The 19,138-nt window shown below is 30.9% G+C and overlaps 1 protein-coding gene across 1 annotated transcript in view; it reads left to right on the forward strand.

Annotated features, from left to right (window-relative positions):
• LOC106689434 (oxysterol-binding protein-related protein 6) overlaps positions 1–19,138 on the forward strand; it is a 95,446-nt gene that overhangs the window by 27,948 nt on the left and 48,360 nt on the right. The window contains exons 5-7 of the mRNA XM_067053381.1: positions 3,869–4,010; positions 11,747–11,808; positions 15,542–15,634. Of these exons, the coding sequence (XP_066909482.1) occupies positions 3,869–4,010; positions 11,747–11,808; positions 15,542–15,634 (297 nt within the window). The remainder of the gene's footprint in view (positions 1–3,868; positions 4,011–11,746; positions 11,809–15,541; positions 15,635–19,138) is intronic.

The following is a 19,138-nucleotide window of genomic DNA, read 5'->3' on the forward strand; positions in this document are numbered from 1 at the left end:
AATGTTCGCTGGTTCGAGATAAAATTAAACAAAAAAAATAACGGAGGACCTGAAATAAATATCACATAAAAAAAATATTGAGAAAATGAAATAATAAAAAAATAACTTTCCAAGTGGTACAAAGATTTAATTAATTATAATATAAACAAAAAAAATGAACTGTTATGTTGTTACAAAAAAAAGATAGTGAATCGTGGAGTTAAAAGGATAAACATATTTTGATACATATATAAACAAAAAAAATCTATTTACACTAGAAATAATAAGTTAATTAAGCAAAAAGAAAATATGAAACTCGAAGGAAGAACATAAAAGTCACTCACAGATGGGCGTGGGGTCGATATGCGCATATCATAACAATATCACAAGTCTAGAGTTGGTTGACCAGGATGACCGCTGGCGAGCTGGTGAGAGAGAGGTTGTCGGGTTGCCCGGTACATCCGCGGTTATGTAGGAACTGGCCCCACTGCCTTCGGTATTGTTCCGCACGTGTTACACCTCCGCAATGTATTTATAAACGTAGAACCTCCTTATATCCCTTATTTTTATTTACAAAATTAAAATTACTTATAGTTAAAAAAAAAAATAAATGAATAAACATAAACTTACAACTAACAAAATTAAAAGTCACTTGGAAAGTTGCCAAAAAAAAATTAACCTAAATAGAAATCAAAAATTTTGGGCTTTAACACCTACTATTTGCTGCAATTCTCATAAAAGAATCATTAGTAGATTGTAACGATCTACTATCATGTATACTTCTGGTTAGTGATTTACAATAGCATTTATCACAATAAAAAAACATAATCTGTAACCAAAAAATTACTACAGATGCTTTGTTTTTTGTTTTGTTTTTATATTGCTGTAAATAATTTGTCTCTCCCTTCCAGTGACTGAAATATGATAAATATATATTACATACATTTAATAACATTTAGTATAAATAGATATAATTAAATTTAGTATAAATATTTTACATTAGTATAATATTTAAATAAAATAATTATTATTTGTCATAATTTGAAGTGTTTAGCAAAGTTTTTTACAGACTGAAATTGTTAATAGTAAATGGATAGGTACGGTTGTAAGTGAAATTATTTTTAATTTATGTGCCTTTTGAATCATCACAAGCATATTCAGTTTCAGTTAAATTCACACAGCTGTAAGTTATGGATATAGGTGTTACAGTTATCAGTTCAGTGAATACTAATTTTGTCATTCAGCTAACAGTGAGTGAACCAACACTTTCTATTTATTTTAGGTGGGAAAGGGCAAATTGTGATGTTTTTTTTCATTGTAGATCTGTCATACAGAATTAAAATAACAAATTGTAAGCTATAATATTATTTTTTAGCTTGGTGCTAGTTATAAGAATCTATTTATTTTAAGTAGGCTGATGTATTTCTTTATTAATAATAAGTGTTTGTTATTGTATAAGAAAGATTTTTATATATTCCATATAAAACCTATCATCATAATAATCATATATATAGTTTATGCAATGCTGGCAATGATCCATATAGGACCATAGGGCTAATTACTGTAATATACAACTAGTGATGGGCCATTCCACAATTTTTGTTTACAGTTCCTACCACTAGAAGATTTGAGAAAATTTTAATCACCAGTGGCAGATGAATATGTATCCTTCACTGTAGCTTACTCAAAGTAGCTGAGAGGTTCTGTAAATATTGTGTCTTATTTCTGCCATTAGTCAACATGTGAGGCTGCTGGTTTTTTTTTTTTATCATCAGATTTCATTAATACAAGGACGTACATGATACCATACAAAATTGATCTATGTGGCCCTATAGTCAGAGAAGGGTTAAAGAACTTATAAGATTTTACCTGATAAAACCATGGATATTTCTAGATTATTTATTGGAAATTTGTGGTTCTTTGATTAAAATCAAATCAAAAAAAATGTTCATATATAGACCCTGATAAATGTGTGGTGTCAGGTTTTGACGAATGGTACACCATCCCTGAGAAAGGAAAGGGGTGTGCAGAGTATCCTGTGGCAAGCCTTTTAAACTGGACTTTCATTATATACTAGAAAGCCTTGTACTTCCATTTAGTTATTCCACAAGTTAAACCTTATCATTAATGACTTAAATGTTATTATTCCATTATTGGAACCATGAAGGAAATAATCACATTTTTTCATGAGGTAACCTTATTGCTAACACTATTAAAGTTTGTGACACTAGGTAGTCAGAAAAATATAAATCTATACATGTTTTAAGGATGTTTTTGTCGATATCTTTGAAGAATTAGAAACATTATATAAAGAGGATTTTCCAATAGCATCATGAAGGAGTACATACATCTGTTATTAGATCTTCATTAATTGTGTCAGAAGCATTGAATAAAAACTATTCTGCTACATTAGAACACATTGCAAATAGACTTCAATAGAAGACACTTCACATCATGAAAACCAATCTTTATCTATATGATAAAGAGATTATATGTAAAACGCAGAGAATGTCACATTTTACATTATGGAAGAAGCAAATGACAATACTAAGAATTTAAATGTTGATATAAACACCACTCACTTTTTTGGCTGACAAAAGCAACCTTCCTGCCGGAAATCTTAATTTTTGGATAGTCATTTTCAATACATTACTTGGGTTCTATCACATCATCTTTGGAAGTCAGATTTTCTGCTGTTAACTTTCCTTCATTTTCATTGAAACATTTCCATCTAAGCAACATAAGTAAATTTTCTCTAGAGAATAAGGATAAAGTTATTTTGCCTTATGTAACTTTCTAGAGTCCAAGAGGAAATTAAATTGTGGTTTAAAATGTGAAATGAGGCACAGGAACCCAAGATATTGAAGTTTTAAGAATGTGTAATTTTTTTCCCCACCATTAGAAGGGCGATGCTCATATTTCTTCCTAAACAGGCACTAATAGTGCTCTTTCAATCATCTTTCTTCACTCAATTACAACATGGGTGAAATAAATTATCGGTGAAAATATGCTAAATGAGTTAGCAATGCTAAATATTAACCATCAGTGGGTTTGAAAAAAAATGAGGAGCAGTTACAAAATTAGTGGTGGCTTTAGTTACAAAATTCTCTGCAATTCATAAACATCAGTTTATGAAGAAAACTAATCTTTTGTTTAAAAAATTGAATCCCCTAAAATCTAATAAATTCCTTTGGAATACTGTATGTATAACTTGGACTGTTTTATGAACGTTAGTGTCAAAATCTGAATGAATTTTTTATGTAGAATTGTTTAATAAATATTATTTATACTACAAACCAAAATAATATTGTGAACATTGAATTATAACATTTATTCAATATGAATCCGTTTTAATGTTTTTATATCAAGTACATTATTAATCTATTATTCATTATATCTATTTTAAAAATCATCACAAAAAATCTTTTAATTTTATATTTCAATATATAGCATAACGAACTTGCTTAAATCTTCATCAGAAATATTTTTTACAATAGGCAGGCAGCTTGTTTTGCTCTTGGAAGTTTTCTCTATTTCTTTTTTTTTTTTTTTGTTTTGTTTTATGTATAAATATAAATTAAAAAATAGAGCATAGATTATCTTGACTGTCTAGATCCACCTCTAAAGATTAAAAATAACAACATAACATAGCAAATTAACTAGTAACATTGCAAAATTAAAACTGCTCGGCTTGATATTTTAATGGCAAGTGATATTACACTTTTTTTTTTTCATTTTAGTTATATGGTAAGGGATCGTTATTAAATTCTTTTCGTTAGTGATAATGATGCTATTGCTTAAAAAATCCATTTATTCCTCAGAACTAGTCCATTTTAAAATATGTGATTATTTGTACCTCAAAATATTTTATCTTTGTGTTTTCATGCAGGCAAAACAGTATGAAGTCTTTGAGGAATGGATGGAACAGCTCAAAAATCATCGTCTTTACAGGCAGCATTTGTTGACTTTTGGTTCACGTATTACATCCACTGATGATGATGAAATTCCATTAAAACAGCCCTTGACTAGGAGTAAGTTATTCATGACAGTACTAAAGGATTAAATATCCTTAAAAATTGTATCTTCCATAAACGAGAAACACTTATCTTCCATATAAGAGAAAAATGAAACAATGTTAATGGCAATATGAATATATTAAAAAATAGAAATAATGTAAACCTATATGTACTGTTTATAATTAATTAAGTATCTTGTTTATCAAACAATGAAATTGATAATGAAATAACATAATAATAATGGCTTGGTTATAGAAAAGGTACAGGTTGCAATTCAGAAAATCCCATGTTAACTAAATCGGGGGATTGGAGATTGAAATTGGCATTGCAGCTCCGAATGTATCATTCATATCCAAAATTTAATCATACCACTCAATAGCCAAAGGCTCAGAAAATTCAATATGTTGTTTTGGGACTGTGAAACATCACACAGTTGAAGGCTGGTGCATTGCCATATTTTTCTTACTTCTATAATTTATGTGTTCTGTTGTTAAATTTTGACTTAGTGAAGATAAAATGTTCTTTTAAGTTTTGATCAACAGCTCCCTCTAAGGTGAGGTGCATATTGGGAAGCGTTTAGTGCCTTCCAGTGATGCGAATATGTGTCAGTTTTACCAACATTTGTAAGTGAATGGAACAGTTCATATTGGCAATGTTACACTTTCGTGTGCCATGATAAAAGTATCATGTTGGTATGACACATTAGCGGGGCTCCAGATTTTGTGTCACGCTACACAGATTTCAGGTTCCTTCAATAGATTTGAGATAAAGAAAGTAAAATTTAGACATTTATATTGGTTAACAATATGGATATCTTAATTATATCAGCATATAAATATTAATGTTCTGAAGTCTGGATCATTTTTGTAAAATAAAATATATATATATTTATGTTATAGATGTGTAGCTTTTTGATGTTCATATATCTTCAAATATGTTTTCTAAATCAATTATGAACTTTATGAAATTATGTCTTGATTCTGAAATTTGATGCTTAAATATCTTTTAATGAAAACACATTTATTATATGAATATGTATTATTAGGTTAGTTCCATTTTCTACTGTAATTTTAATTTTATATAATTTTTTTTTTTTTATATAACACCGGCCAAGAAGCACCGCGGCCTCAGAGGGCCTATTGTACGCCGTCCCTCCTCTGCTCAAAACAGGCCAATTGCCTTTGCAAATCTGGACACTGTATAAGGATCCACAGTTTCGCAAAGTTTGGGATCCAAGATACGATCCTTACCAAAGATGAGGAATCGTGTTCTTGCCGCTGTATCACATTTGCACATGATGTGGTAAGCAGTCTCTTCCTCCTTTCTGCAGAACCTGCAGATAGGGGACTCTATCAGTCCCATTTTATAGAGATATAGTCCTGTCACCCATCTTAGGATACTCCTATCAATATTAAGAAGGCAATTGCTTCTTTTCGGGCAGGGTCCTTTGAGGAACATTTTTGATTGTTTCATCCCTCTGGTATTTCTCCAGAGTATCCCAGCCTTGCTCTCAGCGATCTTTTTGATATGCCTCTTCGCATGGCTGAGACTAATTCCACATATGGGGTCAGGTGTGAGAGGAACATACTCAGATCCTTTCCTTGCTAGGCAGTCTGCTCTCTCATTTCCTTTAATGCCTTTATGTCCAGGCACCCATTCCACCCACACCTTGTTGGCCAAGGAGAGAGAGTTCAAATTAGCCTTACACTCCTCCACCAATTTGGAGCGGGTTGCGTAGTTGTCCAGCGCATGGATGGCTGCCTGACTATCCGTGTAAATTGTGATTAGCCTTTCCCTCATGCCCTCCTTTATTAAGTTCTGAGCACAGACATCTATTGCAAACACCTCAGCCTGGAACACTGTGGTGTGCTTTCCTAATGAGATGGATGTGCCTTGATTAGGTCTATCCATCCTCCATATCCCTGCTCCGGATCCTTGTTCCATTAGGGGTCCGTCTGTGTAGCAGGTTATCCCATTACATGGCTTGTGTGGGGTTGAACCATCAACCCTTACACTGTAGTAAGTGTTCTTATATTATTTTATTTACCTCCTCTTCCTTTTTATATAAATTATTATTTTGCTTAATTGTATCAATTTTATGTATATATTATTATCAATGGGGTTGCTAATTATTTAACAAAAATATATCATTTATTTTACTTGCTTTAAGATAAATAATGTTGCTAATACTATTAATTAAACTCAATTTTTTAGGAACCTTTAATTTATAATTGATTTTTCAGGGTTTTTTCATTATGCCTGAACTACTGTTGGTGAACTCTTTCATGTAGTTGAAAATTATCATATTTAGGTTTTGAGGTGTATTGTTATGATAAGAATGAACACTGCCAAGATTTGGTTCTTTCCTCATCTATTCTTATGATTTATTCACCAATCTCCTACTAAATTTGGAGTCATGAATTATTTATTTTGAAAATATGTTATATCGAGGGCAAAATACCTATATTCAGATATGAGAAACCAAATATTGATATTATATTTTCTAATATCGAATAGAGGGTATCGATATTTCAATTATATGGGAAATAAAATTTTGATACTTCAATAATATAGAATGCTAAATATTATTATTGGTATCGTTTATCAATATTAATATGTTAATTCTAGTGGAACAGAAATATCGATATTTAAAGTTGAAACATTTTGATGTGAAATAATAAACTCTTGTTGATGTAAAATGACTCTGATTATTATAATGTAGTTGCTAGTTTTGTTTTCAGAATTGTAATAATATTATTGAAAACAAAATAAAACATATAAAACCTTTAGTGATGGAGGGATCTCAGTATTATTTTTAAACAGTCCTGTTTATCTTTCTATTCTGGGCCTGGCTATCTATGGCCCTGTCAAACAATCTTTGGTATTATATCCCAATAATTTCGATTAAAATATCAATATTCTCAATATCACATTATTTTGATATTTCAGACAAACTTTACACAGAACAGATGAAAAGATATTTGTATGGAAAAGATACATTACAAATATCATACCAAATAGAATTGAGCTAGTCAGTTGAATAATAGAGAGGTGATAAACTAATTTTAGAAACAGATAATTAAAATTTTTTGACTAAACTTGACCCTAGATTATTTAAAATTTTAATAACCAAGGTATTATGAACATTTAAACAATATTTACATTACCAGAATATGCAGCACTCAGCAATATCAAATTATCTATTCATTAAAAACAAGTTTAAATAAAATACACTTATCCACAGGGCGAAATAAGCATTGCAATATACATTCCCCAACGTGTCATGGGTGGTGCCAGTCAAGAAACATTTATATTAGATGTTTCCCAATATGCACCTGGGCTAAGATCAGTTGGTTGCTTGTATAAAAACATTAGTAAAAACGTTATAGTAATAGGTTATAGTTAGATCGAACAGGGCCCAAGGTAAAAATTATGAAAACTGTTTACAATGTCGGCCTATACTTGATAGGAAAGAGTAATCCAATAATACCAATAAATACCACATAAATGAGAAAGGTAATGCTGGAATTGTTAAAAAATTTAATGTATTCCAACACATCAACAACTAGGTTTATGCTAGTGGAAAATATGTTTGCTTTCAATTAGCAATTATGAAGATACATTGGGCGGTAGCTTATGCTTGTTGCATTATTTCATTTATAAATAACATGAACTTCTGCAACGATCTGTGGTTTGTGGGCTCTTTAAAGCCACCACTGGGGAAACACCTAATACCTACTTAGTAATACTTTCCTGGAGGCAGAATTGGTTGGCATTGACTTTAAACTTTGCAAAATGTGAAGGAAGTCACTGGACTCAGGGATTTTTTAAAGTTAAAGATTATAGCATTTAAAACAACGTTATCAGTATCAAAGTATTCATCGTCCGTGTCTTATGCTTCATTAGCTTCTTTCTTTGTATTACTTTAAGAACTACATAATTTTTGAGATTGACATCTTTCTTTATGTAATCACCTATAATTATAACTTTTGGAATGCCATGAATCATTGAGGAATAAGTATAAAATTTTATTGTTGCTTTTGAGATAATATTGAAAAAAAAAAGTAAAATCTTACACATTTTGTATATGAACCAATACCCTGTTTTTATTTTCAGCTTTTAAATATGTTTTAATCATCTTTGCATTAGACAAATTGTGAAAACATGGCAATTGGCAGCATATAGGAATTTAATTGAACTGATATTTAATCTATATAATTCATTTTTTCAGCTTTACCTTCTTCTGATTCTGACAGATTATTATAAGAATTATATGTAACAATTTCAAACTGTACTTTGTTATTTCCTCTTTTTCATTTTTCTTACCAAGAGGTAGAAACTGATCATTATGGACCTAATTTTTATGTCACTTCTTTAACTCTTGGCATTCTTCAACTTATAGAAAAAAAAACACAAATAAAATTAGCTTAGAAAACAATTTTAAGTCACTTGACAAAAGTAATAAACAAGTTATATCTCAGTAGCTATAGCTCAGAAGAGAGCTGTCTATTTAAACTCACAAGGGGTGGGGGGGTTGATTATTATTTTTATTTTTAATACTAACTTCATCCATCTTATTACATTTATTATTCATTAAACTTATCGAAGATGCTGCAGGAGAACTAGATAGAGGGGTGAAATGGACAGTGGATGGCGAGCCAGAAGGGTGCTATGTTGAAAAAGTTCTTTACCACCATCTATGAAAGATTGAAGGCTAATTGGGTCCTCCTAGACTCCTGGGTCTTGCAGAACTTTTTATACTGAGAAATCATCAGAGGTTTGGAAAGAATATCAACTCCTAGTGGGGAGTCCCTGAAACAGCAGAACACGTGGTAGTGAATTGCGCTGCCATAGAAGGACACCAAGCCAGGTTGTTAAGAAAGACCGGGATCTTAGCCCTTGCCAAGTCAGACTTCCCTCATTTGATGGAAGAAGAGAATTCCTTCTTCAAGGAGTTCATTTATGCATGGAAGGTGGTGGACCTCATGCACTTCACGAAGGGAAAGGCTCCACCACTTTACACACAAGAAGACTGACCCAGACTGAGACCAGGCGGACTGGAGCTGGCTGGTTATCATGCAGCAATAAATCTAGACTATACTGCTGGGTGTTTAAGTATTTCCCAGAATATTTCAACAAGTTATATGAACAGTATGGGGCCAGGTGCTGTCATTAAGCAAAATTACATCTCTAATAGACTGTTGTTATACTAAATTCCAATAAGTGGCCTTCACTTGCCGGCTTCATTTTCCAATCTTTCCAAGAGCGGTAACTATGATGAGGGAGAAGGAAGTGTGAAGGAAGCACCTTACTGATGGGGCTGCATCTTGTACTCTGTATCCATCCAGTAGATCCAGCATTCCTGGTCCACATCCGTCTGGGTGTCCTCCAGTTCACCAACCTGTTCCTCCTTCCACCTGTAAATGAACTTGTTGAAGGGACAATTCTCTTCTTCCATTAAACAAGGGAAGTCTGATTTGGAGAGGGCTAAGATCCTGGTCTTTCTTAACACCCTGACTTGGTATCCTTCCATGGTGGTGCAATGCTCTACCGCCTTTTCTGCTGTTTCAGAGACTCCACACTGGGAGTTGATATTCTTTCTTAAGCTCTGATGCTTTCCCAGTTGAATAAGTTCTACAAGACCTAGTAGTCTAGGAGGACCCAATTAGCCTTCAATCTTTCATGGATTGTGGGAAAGAACTTTTTTAATGTAGCACTCTTCTGGCTTGCCATCCACTATCCATTCCACTCTGCTATTGAGTTCTCCTGCTACATCTTCTTCCAAAAGTTGAGGGTCTTATGTGAGGCCCCAAAACATGTTTCATTCATTAAAAGAGACTGTAGGTGGGCAGTTTTTAACTGATGATATGGATGTTGAGAGTTTTTTGCACAGCTGGCTCAAGGAATAACCCTCCCCCCCCCCTGTTTCTTATACTGCAGTAATCAAACCAAATTAAAAGATTGGAAAACATCTGCCAATCAGGAGAGCTGTTTTGTTGAAAAAAAAAAATAAATGCATGAAATAATTTGATGAATAATAAAGGTAATAATATGGATGAATGTAGTATTAAAGATAATAATACTAATAGAGATAGAAGTTTATATATATATATATACATATGGTATATGGAAATGGGTATCTCAGTAGTAAGGCACTGTGCTACTAACCCCAAGGACCCGGATTTGAATCCGACTGTGGCAGATAATTAATTTCTGTTTCATTGTAGCCGTGAGCCTGCACTGTGGGTTTGGGAGCCCTCCGGGGTCAACCCAGCCTCATGTATTGGGTAAATATCTCACAGTCAAACATGGTTCTGACAAACTCACCTCCTTGCAAAACTGTTGGTCTAGTAACAGTGACCCTTCATTGATTGAAGTGGTACAGATATAATATATATATATTAATTTTTTTTTTTTGTGGGTTTTAAGGAGCAGTCAATAATACAACATTATTTAGGCGGTGTTTCGCAACTTTATTGTATGCATATTCATGCCTTATAGTGAAAAAAAAAAATTTTTTTTGAACAAATGCTTTCTTCAACTAATTACTATTAAATACAAGTACATTGTGTAATTTATAATTTATGTAATAACTATTACAATTAAACATTTCTTAGTAAAAACATTACTTACAATTGTCTATTACTGTGTGTTCTACATTGTTATCCAACTAACTCAATATTTTTGGACGTTGGCTGGTTTTTTTGTCACCATTTTGTTTCAATTTTCCCATTCGATTTTATAGTTAAAAGCACTTCTAAAAATGGTATTTTGTTTTCTTTTTCAAATTCTATAATAAAATTTACCCTTATAGTTCCGTGTTGGATAATGCAAATCTACTTCCATTCCAAAACCTATTCTGTTCTGGCACAAACCTGGAGTTAGTTGGATCACAATGTAGAACACACTGTAATAGGCGATTGTAAGTAATGGTTTAATTGTAATAATTATTAATCATAGATTACAATATACACTTGTAGTTTTACAGTAATTAGTTGAAAAAAGTATTTGTACTAAAAAAAGTGTTGTTTTTTTCATTGTAGGGCATGACTATGCAAACAATAAAGTTGCGAAACATCACCTAAATAAAGTTGTATTATTGACTGATCCTCAAGACCCACAAAAAAATATATAGCTACAACAGTCAAGAAAAAAGTCATCAATATATGTATGTATGTATATATGTATATATTTATATGTATATCAGTTGCTTATTGCATGAAAAGAAGAAGATAATAAAATAGTATATAAAGGACATACAAAATAAAATTGAAATTGAAAAAAATTAATGGCAAAATTGAAAAAGTTTTCTGGAACTAAGGAAATTAGACAAAACAGCAAAGGAAAGTTGGGGATGAGGTAGTCTTTAGTTTTTGCTATTTTATTTATCTTATAAACCAATTATTTTGTTCATTTATGTATTTGTTTATCTTTGCTTTGTTTACACATCTCAAAAAAACACTATTCCTCACTCTTCATCATCATCTGTCGTTTGCTGTTTCCTCTATTGTTTTCTTAATTCCCACTAAACTTTCAAGTTTTACATTTAAAATTTAATCTATTATTTTATTTTGTTTATTATGCATATGCTTGTATTATCTTATTCTACTCCTTTATATTTTTTTCTATTCTAATAGCATTGAATATATTTAGTTGTTTATGCCTTTTCCTAACTCTATGAAGTAGTTGTGCATGTAAAGCCATACAATGACACTGGCATTAATGTTTGGTGATATGTTGCCTGATTACAGAACTGGCTAATGAAGGCTCTCCTGCTCAAAGACTACAGTGGGTTTTTGATGGACCATTGCAGGTATACATTAATTATAATTATCTCAGTTAGATGTTTATTTGAAGTATACCTACTTTTTGGAGTATAAATAACATAATATATTTTTCAGTACTTTTTATTCATGTGCACTTAATTATACTAAGTTTTTGAAACAATTTAAACTAAACTGAGACAGTTACATTAGTGAGTTGAAATAAGTAGAAAACAGTTAAAGGAAAGTTCTAATAGAAAAAGGGTGAAAACATCAATTTAAAAAAAAAAAAATAAAGAATTAAAAAAGCAACAAAGGGAAATTTTGAGGAAATAAACAATGATAACCAGTAGTTAATGCAACCTCCCTGTTCAAACTCAACATTAAATTGTATAAGTGTGTGACAAAATATGTTATAGGTATGAAAAGATGTTTGTAACAATGATTGACAATGAATATCATAAGTTAATCAGATAGAACAGTTGCAAGTTGTTTTATATGTCAATTTATATTTAAAAAACAAAATAATAATTATAAATTCTGTTAGATTTTTAGGGCTTTTGTTTGTGATTTCATTGAAGTCATAGAGCAAAACACAAGTACAGGGGAAAAAAAAACATTTATTTTAAAATCATTGAGTGTCTATTTGGAAGTCAAGATTGCTTGGTTTTCCATGTAATCCGTGTACCACTATGCGACTTCCCCCGATGTTCCCATAACCTCCAGAGGGCCAATTCCGACAAAAACTCCAATGTTAATGGGCTAAAATGAGATGACCCCCTCCCAAAAAAACGTTTATATAAATGTACAATTCGACATCTATCTCTGCTGGTTACATATTTGACTAATCACATGTATTTATTTGATAATCCATCTGTAAAATTTGAAAATCAGTAATTTAATATAAAACTCACTCAGATGATCCGGCAAAGCTTTCAGGCCCTGCAACTCAGCCATCCAGACAAAATAGCCGTCCTGCAGCAACGCCTTACTTTCCTTCCTCTAGCCGACAGAAAGTCTACAGCCTTTGTTTTTTTTCATTATCATCAACCGCTTTCTCTCATACATTAGCCTCATGAAAAGTTTTTACTCTCTAAAAACTTAACAAATGCATTTGTTATAATTTAAATTACCTTAACATGAACCCCCATAATTTAAATTATCTAGCAATAACTATTAACATTATTCAATGTACATTCTTCACTCTTATTCTCCTCTTCTAGCTCACCAATGTCGCAAGCTAATCCAGCTTCTTTTCTACTCTCTACTTTTAAATATTTGTTCTTACTCTGTTAATTTATATATGTATCTTTTTCAATTAAGATACTTAAGGTAACTGTGTCCACTAACACAGAAGGATCATATTCTTTATATAATTGGTAAAGAGGATCATCTAGCTCCTGCAGGTGAATGACCCTCATTGCTTCCAATGCATTATTTCTTGGTATGGTTCTTGGTTTCCTTAGAGATCTTCAGAAAATTTTTCCATTAAACCTTTTCTTTGAGGTTGGCCGTGTGCCCTCTGATCTACTACTTTGTTCTCCTCATTAACTCTGTTGTCGAATAAAAATAGTGTATTTATTTTAGTTTTGGTGATAGGATCATAAATCCAGTAGGCTCTTCTCTGCAATGAGTAGCCAATAAAAATTCCATGTCATTTTAGGTTCAAATTTTCCTTCTCTATCTATATCTTAGATAGCTAATTGTAGTTACTGCTCCCAAAAACTCTTAAATGGCCTACTGGATGCCTCTTACCAGTAAATTTTTATTCTGGAGTAACATTATTCAAACAATTAGGTGTCCTATTTTTCTAATATGTTGCTGCGCTTCAGCCCAAAAATCATTGGGTGAGGCAGAATCAATAAAAAGAATTCTAGTTGATTTATTAATGGTATAATTAGCATGTTCAGCTATTCCATTGGGCGAAGGTGTATATATTATTGTTAACTGATGATTGATACCTTTCAGATGAAAAGCTTTATTAAAAAATTCCGTCCCATTGTCAAATCTTATTTTCTTTACCGTTTCTCTAGTTATATTTTCAATTTCATTTATGAAGTTTTTCATAAATTTTGTATATTTTCAACCTAGTATTACCAAAAAAAAAATTACATTAAAATCAGTGTTCTCTTGTCTCTTGTTAATTATATGAGCTATTGTAAGGAAGAAAGTTCTCCTTTCTGTTACTCAATTTTAACTATGGCTGCGTGGTATATAGAGAACTCTCCAGTGAACCCCAAACTAAACAAAACCTGGTGCGATGCGCACATCACAAAACTTTTATTTATAATGATAAATCATTAGGGTTTCTTGAGGTGAAAATAACCAATATGAATTTCTTCTTGCCAAGAATACTACAGTTTAACAAAAGATAACGAAGCTGTGTACTTATGAATGAGATCGGGAGATCTCGGTTTTCCCAATTCGAACTGTTGTCTCTATTTTTCATTTTTTTTTCTTTGATTATTCATCAAATTCTTTAATATTTTTATTTATCCATTGTTTATTATTTCTAACTAGTTTACCCCTGCGAGAACTCTCGTATTTTATGTTTTCTTCTTCTCTCTAATGCCCGTTGTTTCCCTAAAAACACAAACGGACATACTAAACACATTTGGTACAATCATTTTCAGGATTTTGAGATCAACTTGTTTAGAAAAATTCATGGTATCAAGTTGAATAATTTTAGCCATCAGAAATAAAAATGTGCTGAGCCATTCGCTCAATCGTCGGTCAGATTATAATAAATACCTAAAAACTACTAAAGCACTTTATTTACCCTATTTGTGGCTTTTCAGGTAAAATTATCAAGTAAAATTAATTTTCACAATATTCATTGGTGATGAAACTGTTATAAGTTACTTAATAAAGTTTATAAAATTTCAATCAACTAGTAATGGCCACGCTCTAACAAAAAAGAAATATCAGGGGCTTGCTCCATGTTTTACTGCGGAGTCATTTATTGTGAGCTGAAATAAATGTTCTTTAACATTAGTGAGGAAAACAAACAGGTTAAAATTGAGAGAAATAATGTCTATGAGTTAACATACATATTCATTCTCTTAAATCATTCTTATTCCCTGGAGGGGCATAATAGGTTAGTATGGTTAATTGATCAGTATAACATTAATTTATCAATACATAAGAATGGAGTACGTTCCCTATTGATGGGTTCAGGAGTTTCACTGTCATAGCCATGTCCTAGTGTCTTCTCGCCACTTCCTCATCCTGATGCTTCGTGTGTCAGTGGGCAAAATAGTGAGTACCAGGAAAAAATGGTCTAACAAGGAGTCTCTTCGACAAGGCTTGTGTCTCCCTCAAAGGTTGGCCAGAATGTCTTGGAATCTAAACTACATTTCATAGGAATGCACTTGAGTATTGATGTCAATGTCAAAATCCTTAAAACCTAATTTATACCATCTTGATTCACCAACTTACATTTGTCAGAGTTTCAAAACCTTTCACTTATTTGAATAACTTTTATTTTAGTTCCAGTTAGAATTTAAGAATCTAAATTGAAATTCATCTCTTCTCCATGAAATTCCCTTTCTTTTGATACCTCATTTGTCAAAATCTATTGCTCCTGAGAGCCAGAAAAGGGATCGATACTACTGTTATATGTATGATGGGAGCTGGTTATTTATTTTAAAGAAGCAAGATTAAAGGAATCCTGTGTGATGTTATTTTACTTCATTTCCTAATTTACCTATCAAATAAGCAATTGTTCTACTGTTAATTTTTTTATCTGTTTGTGATGAATTAAATTAATGTTTATTGTGTAAGGTCGCAATGACTGAGCTGAACCATACTCAACAGGCTCTAAATCAACTGTCAAAGATTTTAGACAATATGGAACATGGGAACCCAGATTCAGAGGTAATAATTTTCTTTGTTTAGTTTAGAGTATTATATCATTCACAATTTAATTGAAAATGTTAAGATCGTTGATAAAAATTTGTTTTGAAATCACCACATTTTCTGAATTACTTGTCAATCCATTGACATCCTTTAAAAGCTATAAAAACTCTCATAATATTTTTCTCTAAGTACTTGTCAACTCCTTGCCTCTTCCCTTATTTTCCTCAGCTTAAATTATTTCCTGGTGTATGATTAAAAACATTACTAAAATGATAAGATTTATGTTAAGGATCCTTAAAGTTTTTCCATTTCACCTTATTACACTGAGTTAAAGTGATTTTGTCCTATACACTGCGTTAAAATGATTTTGTTCACTACACTGCGTTAAAGTGATTTTGTCTAGCTTACTAATGATATTATTTTGTGTTTGACTTCCATCAGTTAGAATTTCTTCACCAATCCATTAGTACTCATAAAATTTTATATATTCATGATCTTTCCTTCATTCATCCACACATTTTTAGCATACTTGATCAAGAATATCATGCCTTTATACTTTTCTCTTAGAGCAGCTTTTTTTGAAAAATACTTTATAATCTGTGCTATTACATTTTTGCATTTCTTACCTAATCTATAAAATTTTGTCTTTAGTCTCGTTCAAACAATTATCTTATACTTTCTTAATTCCCAACTTTCCACAAATTATTAAAGTAACTATTATATTATATTATTATTATTATTATTATTATTATATTATAGATTTTTTTATTGTAATTAAAGCAATTTTAAAGCTTTCATTTTTACTTTTTCTGTGTAGTCAAAAACATTCTTTTTTTCCAACTAACTAATCATTCATTAAAAGCCAGATCCTAAAAATTCTCCAGTTACTTTTAGCAAGCATTCTGATTCTGCCAAGTCACAAATTTTGCCATCTTCATTGTCAAATAAATTACTGTGTGTCAGAAGTTAAATATCGTTCTTTTTTTTTTTTTTAGGTTGTTATTGATTTATTTTAATTTTAAATTATTAAAAGGAGAATAATGAGGTTAATGAAACAGTGATACTGTAAATTTCTTATATGGATTGCTTCTCACCAGTTTTAAATTGGAATGAATTTTATGCCAAAAATCTTGGTCTCATGTTGACTTTTATAATACTAAAGATGTGTGAAATTCAAAAATGAACAGTTTGAAACAAAGATGGTATTGATTCAATAAGTAGTTAATAGGATACAGAGGATCAACTATAAGACCCATAGCTCCTAAGAAAATTTGTCTAGTGCTAAAAGTGAATTATAAATTTTCATATTTTTGTAATATAAAAACGATTTTAATATAACACATAACAATAGAATAGAATATCTCTATTTTAACTCAGATCATTACAAAAAAATATTTAAAAAGGATTCACAAAAAATTATTATTTTCTATAGAACTCCTCAAAACAAGGGATGCATAAACCTATACCACAATTTTTGCACTGTCTGTGCTCAGTCTTTTTGATATGTTTCATTGTACATCAACACCAATAATTTCCTTCAGTCATAATGTGGTCAATCTTATCATGCCTTATCTCTGCCAGTACTCGTTGACTGAATGAATGTGATACCAGTTATCACTCTATTTACATCCTCATCTATTCAATCAGTTCCACCCATGAACTTATATTTTTTTACTACCAATTACTTTTTAGACTTTATTATAATATTCTGAGAAAATTATGGCTGTAATAATTTATGGCATCTAAGGAAACATCTGTTGAACAATAATTATATATTCATATTTATTTATTTATTTTATTATATAATGAAATTCCAGGTTCATCAATAATTCCAAAATTTCAGTGTGAGAAAGGACAGGGCTATCAATATAAGCATGATCATGCTCATATTGATGGCCCTATAAACATCTTTGGGATTGTTCTTTATGACTCTAGAAATATTATTACTTAGCCCATACCACTTATTGTTAGTGAGAATCTTTTAACGTAACATGTGTTTTAAATGTCAAAGTTTCAATCACAAATCAACACAGACATCTTTCTAATAAGTTCCCAAATGGTAAATGGGAACACAATAAGGATGGGTACAGAGTATCCTTTTGTGGGGGTATGTTACTTAATTATATGGTCTGTCCTGAGAGGGAAGCTCTTAAGTGAAAGCTCTCTTAGATAATTTAATGATATATGTATTTCATAAGATTATAGTTTTTTTATAATGAATGTTATAATCAAAGAAACATCTTCTTTGGGAAATTAACTGGGATGTGTTTTGAAAGGAATAGAATTCTCAGACAGTTTTAAAAATAAGGGTTAATTTATTTTAGTGCAGTGCATCATATATTCAAATGATTCGATCTGTGTGTTTGTTCTTATTGGCTAATCTCAGGAAATAAATTCTACGGTTTACAAAAGTAACTAATAAAAGTTTTTTAAAAATTAAATGTAAGAAGATGGTCAGGGTTCTCGTAAAAAAAGAACAAATAGTTTTTAACTATTTGTTCTTTCCTATATATCTGTATATGTATAATTTTTAATTTTAATTATAATTATAATTTTTATTTTAATTATTTTTTGAGAGGTAACTTTTATAAATATATATGTAGAATATGGCCAGACTCAGAATTAAAAAATTCGTTACAGAGATGACAAAGTGTTTTTTAGACGAAACGTTACAAGTGGGTAAAAAATTAAAAAATACAAAATAAAAAATATTTAAATATAAGAAGATGGTCAGGGTAGCGGTAAAAAAAAAAGAAGAACAAATAGTTTATAACTATTTCAATGTCCGACGTTTTGCCCCACTTTGCAGGGCTTCATCAGGGCTAAAAATATACAAAAAAAAAAAATGAGAATATTACAACAATAAGATAGAATAAGGTAATTTAAGCTAGGATAAATATTATGTAAAAATAAAGTGATAAGAAATTACATATAAATAAAAGGAAGGAAGACATAAAATAGTATCAATATAAAATAAAGTTGAATAAACAATGATAAGAATAAAAAATAAGTAACAAGGGTAAGAGTAAAATTTTTTAAAAATACGTAAAATATATAGTTAAAAAAGTACAGGAGACGTTCATAAAACAAAAACAATACAGGATAAAAAAAAAGAAAAAAAAGAGAGAAGAATAAATTAGAGATTAAATAAAGAATAAATATAAATAATAATAATAATAATGATATTAAATGAGCAAAGAACAAATCAGGACCACCTACCTGTCCAAAGCGAAAGGTTGAACAGAAGGCGACAATAAAGCGGAAGCGTGGAGGAGTGGGAATGAGGTGGCCAGCCATTTAACGGCTATATTTCATTTTCAAATACAACTGACCACCTCCTCCCCACTCCTCCACATTTTTTTTTTTTATCCTGTATTGTTTTTGTTTTATGTATGTCTCCTATACTTTTTCAACTGTATATTTTACATATTTTAAAAAAATTTTACTCTTACCATTGTTACTTATTTTTTATTCTTATCATTGTTTATTCATCTTTATTTTATATTGATACTATTTTATGTC

This window comes from Halyomorpha halys, unplaced genomic scaffold (genome assembly GCF_000696795.3).
Source record: "Halyomorpha halys isolate HHAL.00 unplaced genomic scaffold, Hhal_1.1 Scaffold1362.1, whole genome shotgun sequence".
In the NCBI taxonomy this organism is placed as follows: Eukaryota; Metazoa; Arthropoda; class Insecta; order Hemiptera; family Pentatomidae; genus Halyomorpha; species Halyomorpha halys.